The following is a 14,476-nucleotide window of genomic DNA, read 5'->3' on the forward strand; positions in this document are numbered from 1 at the left end:
TGAACACATTACATGTAGACCCATCATTAGAGTGAACACATTACATGTAGACCCATCATTACAGTGAACATATTACATGTAGACCCATCATTACAGTGAACACATTACATGTAGAACCATCATTACAGTGAACACATTACATGTAGAACCATCATTGGAGTGAACACATTACATGTAGACCCATCATTACAGTGAACACATTACATGTAGAACCATCATTACAGTGAACACATTACATGTAGAACCATCATTACAGTGAACACATTACATGTAGAACCATCACTACAGTGAACACATTACATGTAGACCCATAATTACAGTGAACACATTACATGTAGAACCATCATTACAGTGAACACATTACATGTAGACCCATAATTACAGTGAACACATTACATGTAGAACCATCATTACAGTGAACACATTACATGTAGACCCATAATTACAGTGAACACATTACATGTAGACCCATAATTACAGTGAACACATTACATGTAGACCCATAATTACAGTGAACACATTACATGTAGAACCATCATTACAGTGAACACATTACATGTAGAACCATCATTACAGTGAACACATTACATGTAGACCCATAATTACAGTGAACACATTACATGTAGAACCATAATTACAGTGAACACATTACATGTAGACCCATAATTACAGTGAACACATTACATGTAGACCCATAATTACAGTGAACACATTACATGTAGAACCATAATTACAGTGAACACATTACATGTAGACCCATAATTACAGTGAACACATTACATGTAGACCCATAATTACAGTGAACACATTACATGTAGAACCATAATTACAGTGGACACATTACATGTAGACCCATAATTACAGTGAACACATCACATGTAGACCCATAATTACAGTGAACACATTACATGTAGACCCATAATTACAGTGAACACATTACATGTAGAACCATAATTACAGTGAACACATTACATGTAGACCCATAATTACAGTGAACACATTACATGTAGACCCATAATTACAGTGAACACATTACATGTAGACCCATAATTACAGTGAACACATTACATGTAGACCCATAATTACAGTGAACACATTACATCTAGACCCATCATTACAGTGAACACATTACATGTAGAACCATCATTACAGTGAACAAATTTCATGTAGACCCATCATTACAGTGAACACAGTACATGTAGACCCATCATTGGAGTGAACACATTACATGTAGACCCATCATTACAGTGAACACATTACATGTAGACCCATCATTGGAGTGAACACATTACATGTAGAACCATCATTACAGTGAACACATTACATGTAGACCCATCATTACAGTGAACACATTACATGTAGAACCATCATTACAGTGAACACATTACATGTAGACCCATCATTACAGTGAACACATTACATGTAGAACCATCATTACAGTGAACACATTACATGTAGACCCATCATTGCAGTGAACACATTACATGTAGACCCATCATTGCAGTGAACACATTACATGTAGACCCATCATTACAGTGAACACATGACATGTAGACCCATCATTACAGTGAACACATTACATGTAGACCCATCATTACAGTTAACACATTACATATAGACCCATCATTACAGTGAACACATTACATGTAGACCCATCATTGCAGTGAACACATTACATGTAGAACCATCATTACAGTGAACACATTACATGTAGACCCATCATTACAGTGAACACATTACATGTAGAACCATCATTACAGTGAACACATTACATGTAGACCCATCATTACAGTGAACACATTACATGTAGACCCATCATTACAGTGAACACATTGCATGTAGACCCATCATTACAGTGAACACAATACATGTAGAACCATCATTACAGTGAACACATTACATGTAGACCCATCATTACAGTGAACACATTACATGTAGAACCATCATTACAGTGAACACATTACATGTAGACCCATAATTACAGTGAACACATTACATGTAGAACCATCATTACAGTGAACACATTACATGTAGACCCATAATTACAGTGAACACATTACATGTAGAACCATCATTACAGTGAACACATTACATGTAGACCCATAATTACAGTGAACACATTACATGTAGACCCATAATTACAGTGAACACATTACATGTAGACCCATAATTACAGTGAACACATTACATGTAGAACCATCATTACAGTGAACACATTACATGTAGAACCATCATTACAGTGAACACATTACATGTAGACCCATAATTACAGTGAACACATTACATGTAGAACCATAATTACAGTGAACACATTACATGTAGACCCATAATTACAGTGAACACATTACATGTAGACCCATAATTACAGTGAACACATTACATGTAGAACCATAATTACAGTGAACACATTACATGTAGACCCATAATTACAGTGAACACATTACATGTAGACCCATAATTACAGTGAACACATTACATGTAGAACCATAATTACAGTGGACACATTACATGTAGACCCATAATTACAGTGAACACATCACATGTAGACCCATAATTACAGTGAACACATTACATGTAGACCCATAATTACAGTGAACACATTACATGTAGAACCATAATTACAGTGAACACATTACATGTAGACCCATAATTACAGTGAACACATTACATGTAGACCCATAATTACAGTGAACACATTACATGTAGACCCATAATTACAGTGAACACATTACATGTAGACCCATAATTACAGTGAACACATTACATCTAGACCCATCATTACAGTGAACACATTACATGTAGACCCATCATTGGAGTGAACACATTACATGTAGACCCATCATTGGAGTGAACACATTACATGTAGACCCATAATTACAGTGAACACATTGCATGTAGAACTATCATTACAGTGAACACATTACATGTAGAAGCATCATTGGAGTGAACACATTACATGTAGAACCATCATTGGAGTGAACACATTACATGTAGACCCATCATTACAGTGAACACATTCCATGTAGAACCATCATTACAGTGAACACATTACATGTAGACCCATCATTGGAGTGAACACATTACATGTAGACCCATCATTGGAGTGAACACATTACATGTAGACCCATCATTACAGTGAACACATTACATGTAGACCCATCATTACAGTGAACACATTACATGTAGAACCATCATTACAGTGAACACATTACATGTAGAACCATCATTACAGTGAACACATTACATGTAGACCCATCATTACAGTGAACACATTACATGTAGAACCATCATTACAGTGAACACATTACATGTAGACCCATCATTACAGTGAACACATTACATGTAGAACCATCATTACAGTGAACACATTACATGTAGAACCATCATTACAGTGAACACATTACATGTAGACCCATCATTACAGTGAACACATTACATGTAGAACCATCATTACAGTGAACACATTACATGTAGACCCATCATTACAGTGAACACATTACATGTAGACCCATCATTACAGTGAACACATTACATGTAGAACCATCATTACAGTGAACACATTACATGTAGAACCATCATTACAGTGAACACATTACATGTAGAACCATCATTACAGTGAACACATTACATGTAGACCCATCATTACAGTGAACACATTACATGTAGAAGCATCATTACAGTGAACACATTACATGTAGAACCATCATTACAGTGAACACATTACATGTAGAACCATCATTACAGTGAACACATTACATGTAGACCCATCATTACAGTGAACACATTACATGTAGAACCATCATTACAGTGAACACATTACATGTAGAACCATCATTACAGTGAATACATTACATGTAGAACCATCATTACAGTGAACACATTACATGTAGAAGCATCATTACAGTGAACACATTACATGTAGAAGCATCATTACAGTGAACACATTACATGTAGAAGCATCATTACAGTGAACACATTACATGTAGAACCATCATTACAGTGAACACATTACATGTAGAACCATCATTACAGTGAACACATTACATGTAGACCCATCATTACAGTGAACACATTACATGTAGACCCATCATTACAGTGAACACATTACATGTAGAACCATCATTACAGTGAACACATTACATGTAGACCCATCATTACAGTGAACACATTACATGTAGAACCATCATTACAGTGAACACATTACATGTAGAAGCATCATTACAGTGAACACATTACATGTAGACCCATCATTACAGTGAACACATTACATGTAGACCCATCATTACAGTGAACACATTACATGTAGACGCATCATTACAGTGAACACATTACATGTAGAACCATCATTACAGTGAACACATTACATGTAGACCCATCATTACAGTGAACACATTACATGTAGAAGCATCATTACAGTGAACACATTACATGTAGACCCATCATTACAGTGAACACATTACATGTAGAACCATCATTACAGTGAACACATTACATGTAGAACCATCATTACAGTGAACACATTACATGTAGACCCATCATTACAGTGAACACATTACATGTAGAACCATCATTACAGTAAACACATTACATGTAGAACCATCATTACAGTGAACACATTACATGTAGACCCATCATTACAGTGAACACATTACATGTAGAAGCATCATTACAGTGAACACATTACATGTAGAAGCATCATTACAGTGAACACATTACATGTAGAAGCATCATTACAGTGAACACATTACATGTAGAACCATCATTACAGTGAACACATTACATGTAGAACCATCATTACAGTGAACACATTACATGTAGAACCATCATTACAGTGAACACATTGCATGTAGACCCATCATTACAGTGAACACATTACATGTAGAACCATCATTACAGTGAACACATTACATGTAGAAGCATCATTACAGTGAACACATTACATGTAGACCCATCATTATAGTGAACACATTACATGTAGAACCATCATTACAGTGAACACATTACATGTAGAAGCATCATTACAGTGAACACATTACATGTAGACCCATCATTACAGTGAACACATTACATGTAGAACCATCATTACAGTGAACACATTACATGTAGAACCATCATTACAGTGAACACATTGCATGTAGACCCATCATTACAGTGAACACATTACATGTAGAACCATCATTACAGTGAACACATTACATGTAGAAGCATCATTACAGTGAACACATTACATGTAGAACCATCATTACAGTGAACACATTACATGTAGAAGCATCATTACAGTGAACACATTACATGTAGACCCATCATTACAGTGAACACATTACATGTAGAACCATCATTACAGTGAACACATTACATGTAGAACCATCATTACAGTGAACACATTACATGTAGACCCATCATTACAGTGAACACATTACATGTAGAACCATCATTACAGTGAACACATTACATGTAGAACCATCATTACAGTGAACACATTACATGTAGAAGCATCATTACAGTGAACACATTACATGTAGAAGCATCATTACAGTGAACACATTACATGTAGACCCATCATTACAGTGAACACATTACATGTAGAACCATCATTACAGTGAACACATTACATGTAGAACCATCATTACAGTGAACACATTACATGTAGAAGCATCATTACAGTGAACACATTACATGTAGAAGCATCATTACAGTGAACACATTACATGTAGAACCATCATTACAGTGAACACATTACATGTAGAACCATCATTACAGTGAACACATTACATGTAGAAGCATCATTACAGTGAACACATTACATGTAGAAGCATCATTACAGTGAACACATTACATGTAGATCCATCATTACAGTGAACACATTACATGTAGAAGCATCATTACAGTGAACACATTACATGTAGACCCATCATTACAGTGAACACATTACATGTAGAACCATAATTACAGTGAACACATTACATGTAGACCCATCATTACAGTGAACACATTACATGTAGACCCATCATTACAGTGAACACATTACATGTAGAACCATCATTGGAGTGAACACATTACATGTAGAACCATCATTCGAGTGAACACATTACATGTAGAACCATCATTACAGTGAACACATTACATGTAGAACCATCATTACAGTGAACACATTACATGTAGAACCATCATTGGAGTGAACACATTACATGTAGAACCATCATTACAGTGAACACATTACATGTAGAACCATCATTACAGTGAACAAATTACATGTAGAACCATCATTGGAGTGAACACATTACATGTAGAACCATCATTACAGTGAACACATTACATGTAGAACCATCATTACAGTGAACAAATTACATGTATAACCATCATTGGAGTGAACACATTACATGTAGAACCATCATTACAGTGAACACATTACATGTAGAACCATCATTACAGTGAACACATTACATGTAGACCCATCATTACAGTGAACACATTACATGTAGACCCATCATTGCAGTGAACACATTACATGTAGACCCATCATTGCAGTGAACACATTACATGTAGACCCATCATTGCAGTGAACACATTAGATGTAGACCCATCATTACAGTGAACACATTACATGTAGACCCATCATTACAGTGAACACATTACATGTAGACCCATCATTACAGTGAACACATTACATGTAGACCCATCATTACAGTGAACACATTACATGTAGAACCATCATTACAGTGAACACATTACATGTAGAACCATCATTACAGTGAACACATTACATGTAGAACCATCATTACAGTGAACACATTACATGTAGAACCATCATTACAGTGAACACATTACATGTAGAACCATCATTACAGTGAACACATTACATGTAGACCCATAATTACAGTGAACACATTACATGTAGACCCATAATTACAGTGAACACATTACATGTAGACCCATCATTGCAGTGAACACATTACATGTAGAACCATCATTACAGTGAACACATTACATGTAGACCCATCATTAGAGTGAACACATTACATGTAGACCCATCATTACAGTGAACACATTACATGTAGAACCATCATTACAGTGAACACATTACATGTAGAACCATCATTGGAGTGAACACATTACATGTAGACCCATCATTACAGTGAACACATTACATGTAGAACCATCATTACAGTGAACACATTACATGTAGAACCATCATTACAGTGAACACATTACATGTAGAACCATCATTACAGTGAACACATTACATGTAGACCCATCATTACAGTGAACACATTACATGTAGACCCATCATTACAGTGAACACATTACATGTAGAACCATCATTGGAGTGAACACATTACATGTAGACCCATCATTACAGTGAACACATTACATGTAGAACCATCATTACAGTGAACACATTACATGTAGACCCATCATTACAGTGAACACATTACATGTAGACCCATCATTACAGTGAACACATTACATGTAGACCCATCATTGGAGTGAACACATTACATGTAGAACCATCATTGGAGTGAACACATTACATGTAGAACCATCATTACAGTGAACACATTACATGTAGAACCATCATTGGAGTGAACACATTACATGTAGAACTATCATTACAGTGAACACATTACATGTAGAACCATCATTGGAGTGAACACATTACATGTAGAACCATCATTACAGTGAACACATTACATGTAGAACCATCATTACAGTGAACACATTACATGTAGACCCATCATTACAGTGAACACATTACATGTAGAACCATCATTACAGTGAACACATTACATGTAGACACATCATTACAGTGAACACATTACATGTAGAACCATCATTACAGTGAACACATTCCATGTAGAACCATCATTACAGTGAACACATTACATGTAGACACATCATTACAGTGAACACATTACATGTAGACCCATCATTACAGTGAACACATTACATGTAGACCCATCATTACAGTGAACACATTACATGTAGACCCATCATTACAGTGAACACATTACATGTAGACCCATCATTACAGTGAACACATTACATGTAGACCCATCATTACAGTGAACACATTACATGTAGAACCATCATTACAGTGAACACATTCCATGTAGAACCATCATTACAGTGAACACATTACATGTAGAACCATCATTACAGTGAACACATTACATGTAGAACCATCATTACAGTGAACACATTACATGTAGACCCATCATTACAGTGAACACATTACATGTAGACCCATCATTACAGTGAACACATTACATGTAGACCCATCATTACAGTGAACACATTACATGTAGACCCATCATTACAGTGAACACATTACATGTAGACCCATCATTACAGTGAACACATTACATGTAGACCCATCATTACAGTGAACACATTACATGTAGACTCAGAGTGATACGAGTATTAGGAACGATTGGAATCTCATGTTCGATGGATTCATCCCACTGGTACAGAAGCTGCATCATGTCATTCTATGGGACAATCTGGTGTTTCCGCATAAATGCAAAGATGAATGGTGTATTCACGTGATGTTATGGTCGTTATTTGCAGCCCTGAACTTGTTTTGTGTGTTGTTCGACGATTCGCAGATACCGTGCGGTCGCATCTTGGAACCGCATCCAGGGCATGGGCATCCCTCTGCTCACCGCACTCGAGGTCATGGCCATCTGGTTCATATCTGTGACGTTAGCCCTTCCAGAGCTGTTCGCCTTCACCATGCATCAAACGGAGTACCGCAACACAACCTTGAACGTGTGCTTCGCTTATTCCACGATCCCTTTCCTGGAGGTGAAATGCTCCCTCGTTCATCTTCAACAAACTCGGTGGAGTCATGGAATGATGGATGGAATCAGCGGAACCTTTATCTAACTATTCTGACCACTGTGGGAATCAAGAAGCTGAAGTTTTGAGCCTTAACCGGTTCACCAAGCAGATGAGGGTTTAACACCTGAAACGTCAGCTTTTTCTTCCCACGGGAATCAGCATTCCATTGGTTCCATCCACCATGAACTTATTGTTTCACTAAATCTCAACCTTGTGTCATCTCCGCGACCTCAGGTGGATGCACCTTATGTTCTCGACGCCGTCTATCTGTTTGTCTAAAGGTCAATCGCCTACGGGTTACAATTTTAAACCAATCTTTACGAAACTTCACCAAATGGTATCGTTGGCCATAAACAAGAAGCCTATTGAGTTTGAGGTCAAAAGGTCAACATCTGCCGAAGGTTAACAACTTTGTCAGATTCCTAAAATCCTCAATTTTCATCCGATGAAATTGAAATTTGAAGAAGATCTGCACATGAGCTCCGCAAATTTAAACACCAATTGTTTTTGAGGTCAACGTAGGCCAAAGGTCAACATAAGCCAAAGGTCAACAACTTATTTTCGGGATATCTCAAGTATTGTGCTACGCATGACATATTTCTTCTTTGTTTGGGAACAGGATATCTCAAAAAGTTGTGGACGGATTCGGACAAAGCTTGGTGGATTCGTTGGGTAATTGACGAGAACAGGCCGATTCAATTCCGGGTGAAGATCCGGATACGAGGTGTCAGTGGTATACAAAACGTAAACCGTTCAGCCTGGCTGAGGTATGCTCTCTAGCGAGTGCTGTTTTAGGTACTTATTGGCTGGCACGATAACGTAGTGGTGTACACACACTCGCCTCCAAACCATCGAGCCGAGGGTTCAATCCCGACCGAGCCATAAACTGTCATCCTGGTGTTTCACAGGCAGCGTGATTCATCACCGAGTGAAGTGATAGGCCCACAGCATCAGCTTCATTGCGGGACATGATCTTGAAGGCCTCGGTTTCAATGGCATCGAGCTGGGAAGGATGCGAGGCAGGGGAGCCAGCCCAGATGGGAGAACAGTACTCCATCAAGCTGCGGATGAAGGACTTTAGGTGGATAGGAGTTCAGGTGTGCCAAGGAAGGTCTCGAAAGTGCTTTTGGTTTCACATTACAATGATTTATTTTGTTATCACGTCTCAATAAATTTCCGAATGGACCCATACTTTTGCAACACACTTTAAGTAAAAAAAAGGAAAAAAAAAAAAAAATAATAATAATAATAGTAATAATAATAGTAATAATTAATATATATAATATGTAGTGTTTGTGTGAGAAAATTCTGAGGATATCCCGAAGACTCAATAACAATGAGGTCATTGGGTTCGCATCCTGGGTTGAGTCAGAATTTTTTCACACTGGCCCCACGTCGGAATTTATTCCTGTTTGTTGAAAAATTTGTGTATGTGTATGTGTATGTGTATGTGTATGTGTATGTGTGTATATTAATAGTTCACAGCTGACGAAGAAAAACCTGACGTTTTAGGTGTTAAACCTTCATCTGATTTGTGAACTGGTTATTTCACAAATTAATATCATTAACATTTAATATGTATGTATGTATACACACACACACACACACACACACACACACACACACACACACACACACACACACACACACACACACACACACACACACACATACACACACACACATCTCGTTTTTTCATTTCTGTTCCTCACAATTCTATCTCTCTCTGTTATACACACACACACACACACACCCACACGCACAAACGCACACACGCGCACACACACATCTCGTTTTTTCATTTCTGTTCCTCACAATTCTATCTCTCTCTGTTATACACACACACACGCACGCGCACACACACACGCGCACACACGCGCACACACATACACACACACACACACACACACACACACACACACACACACACACACACACACACATCTCGTTTTTTCATTTCTGTTCCTCACAATTCTATCTCTGTTACACACACGCACACACGCGCACGCGCACACGCACGCACATACGCACGCACACACACACACACACACACACACACACACACACACTTAATTAATTGTACAGTATCGGTTTTTCCTAAACTTAAATATAAATAATTTAAAGGATTGTTGTAAATGGTGTTAATTTCACAACATCCCATATTCACCTTTATTTAAATTGTAAACCTCAAGCATAGTTTCTCCACCTAAAGCAAGAACCTTAACCCGTAAGCAACTGACTAGTTTCCCGACTGCATGGATCATCAGCTGGGCACCGTTCTTCCTCGAGGTTTCCATCCTTTCAGCCCAGGACCTCTCCAAACGGCGGATCCACAACCTCGATCATGGATCCACATCAATAGATGGTACATCAGTAGATCCACAACCTCAGTTGCGTCCAGGCAGTCAGTCAACCCATCGATGCACCAACATATTGCATCGCACATTTGCTACAGGTCAATAGGTAAACTATATTTGAGGTTTTACATGTAATTAATTATTTAGTTTCTTTTAACTTCTTTAAAACACACACACACACACACACACACACACACACACACACACACACACACACACACACACACACATCAGCCGAACAGCCACACCTTTAGCCAATGATGGTACTTGCAGCCATGTCCTGCATACGAAAGAAAAGAAAAACATGCCGATCGACAAGCTCCATAAGCTCCATGAGCCGTGGTTGGACACTAATAAATAATTAATAATGCATGAAAGAATAACCCATGTGTGAAGATAACTAAAACAAAGATGTAAAATATAATCTTAGTATTGTAAATGGCTGTGAACAATGACACACTGAATTCACATTTCCTGTTCTTGCATCATTGTTGTGATTTCAGGTTTATCTTAAGGTGAAAGCGTGGTGGATGTTCGGGTTCTATTTCTGCATGCCACTTGTCTGCACAGCAATCTTCTACACACTCATGACGAGTGAGATGTTGAGCATGAAAAATGGCAGTTTGGGGCTTGCCATAAATGATCACCTCAAACAGGTAAGGCTATGAGATTTGAAAATGGGTTCCTGAATTCTGTACTTTGGCCTCCCTAAAAAAGATAGTGACAGGAGAGAGGGTAGGATAGGTTAAAATTTGAATTAGACAGTTACCTCGATGCGTTGGAGATAGAGGTGTATAGGGATATTGGCAAGACTTGTAGAGTTGTACTAAGCTTGTGCGTGAATGGGTCATGGTTTCTGGGATTGGTGTAGCGCATCCATTATCGGCCAAATATTTTTGTACTTTCTTCAAAGTGCTACCCAAATAAATTTAAGGATGAATTTACACATTATAAAGTGGAAACTTGAATGCATCAGGACATCTTCTACAGGAGCACTTAATGCCATTAACAATAAAATATCATTAACATTTCATATCATTAACAATTAATACCATGAGCATTTAATATCATTAACAATTAATATCATTAACATTTAATATCATTAACATTTAATATCATTAACATTTAATATCATCAACAATTAGTATCATTAACAATTAATATCATCAACAATTAATATCATCAACAATTAGTATCATTAACATTTAATATCATTAACATTTAATATCATCAACAATTAGTATCATTAACATTTAATATCATCAACAATTAGTATCATTAACATTAAATATCATTAACATTTAATATCATTAACATTTAATATCATTAACAATAAATATCATTAACATTTAATATCATTAACAATTAATATCATTAACATTTAATATCATTAACATTTAATATCATTAACATTTAATATCATCAACAATTAGTATCATTAACAATTAATATCATCAACAATTAATATCATCAACAATTAGTATCATTAACATTAAATATCATTGACATTTCATATCATTAACAATAAATATCATTAACATTTAATATCATCAACAATTAGTATCATTAACATTTAATATCATTAACATTTAATATCATTAACATTTAATATCATTAACAATAAATATCATTAACATTTAATATCATCAACAATTAGTATCATTAACATTAAATATCATTAACATTTAATATCATTAACAATAAATATCATTAACATTTAATATCATCAACAATTAGTATCATTAACATTTAATATCATCAACATTTAATATCATCAACAATTAGTATCATTAACATTTAATATCATCAACAATTAAGATCATTAACATTTAATATCATCAACAATTAATATCATTAACATTTAATATCATCAACAATTAAGATCATTAACATTTAATATCATCAACAATTAATATCATTAACATTTAATATCATCAACAATTAATATCATTAACATTTAATATCATCAACAATTAATATCATTAACATTTAATATCATCAACAATTAATATAATTAACATTTAATATCATTAACAATAAAATATCATTAACATTTCATATCATTAACAATTAATACCATGAGCATTTAATATCATTAACAATTAATATCATTAATATTTAATATCATCAACAATTAGTATCATTAACATTTAATATCATTAACATTTAATATCATTAACAATAAATATCATTAACATTTAATATCATCAACAATTAGTATCATTAACATTAAATATCATTAACATTTAATATCATTAACAATAAATATCATTAACATTTAATATCATCAACAATTAGTATCATTAACATTTAATATCATCAACATTTAATATCATCAACAATTAGTATCATTAACATTTAATATCATCAACAATTAAGATCATTAACATTTAATATCATCAACAATTAGTATCATTAACATTAAATATCATTAACATTTAATATCATTAACAATAAATATCATTAACATTTAATATCATCAACAATTAGTATCATTAACATTTAATATCATTAACATTTAATATCATCAACAATTAGTATCATTAACATTAAATATCATTAACATTTCATATCATTAACAATAAATATCATTAACATTTAATATCATCAACAATTAGTATCATTAACATTTAATATCATTAACATTTAATATCATTAACATTTAATATCATTAACAATAAATATCATTAACATTTAATATCATCAACAATTAGTATCATTAACATTAAATATCATTAACATTTAATATCATTAACAATAAATATCATTAACATTTAATATCATCAACAATTAGTATCATTAACATTTAATATCATCAACATTTAATATCATCAACAATTAGTATCATTAACATTTAATATCATCAACAATTAAGATCATTAACATTTAATATCATCAACAATTAATATCATTAACATTTAATATCATCAACAATTAGTATCATTAACATTTAATATCATCAACAATTAATATCATTAACATTTAATATCATCAACAATTAAGATCATTAACATTTAATATCATCAACAATTAATATCATTAACATTTAATATCATCAACAATTAATATCATTAACATTTAATATCATCAACAATTAATAGCATTAACATTTAATATCATCAACAATTAATATCATTAACATTTAATATCATCATCAATTAATATCATTAACATTTAATATCATCAACAATTAATATCATTAACATTGAATATCATTAACATGTAAAATCATCAATAACTAATGTCATTAACATTAAATATCACTAACATTAAATATC

The 14,476-nt window shown here is 34.4% G+C and overlaps 1 protein-coding gene across 3 annotated transcripts in view; it reads left to right on the top strand.

Moving 5' to 3' along the window:
• The window catches only part of LOC137424382 (endothelin receptor type B), a 164,801-nt gene that overhangs the window by 128,445 nt on the left and 21,880 nt on the right, over nucleotides 1-14,476 (top strand). For all 3 annotated transcript variants that reach the window (XM_078775380.1, XM_068111783.2, XM_068111784.2), the window contains 2 exons: nucleotides 8,607-8,805; nucleotides 11,702-11,854. In XM_078775380.1, coding sequence (XP_078631506.1) covers nucleotides 8,607-8,805; nucleotides 11,702-11,854 — 352 coding nt within the window. The remainder of the gene's footprint in view (nucleotides 1-8,606; nucleotides 8,806-11,701; nucleotides 11,855-14,476) is intronic.

Source organism: Myxine glutinosa, chromosome 4 (assembly GCF_964187855.1).
Source record: "Myxine glutinosa chromosome 4, kmMyxGlut1.1, whole genome shotgun sequence".
Lineage (NCBI taxonomy): Eukaryota > Metazoa > Chordata > Myxini > Myxiniformes > Myxinidae > Myxine > Myxine glutinosa.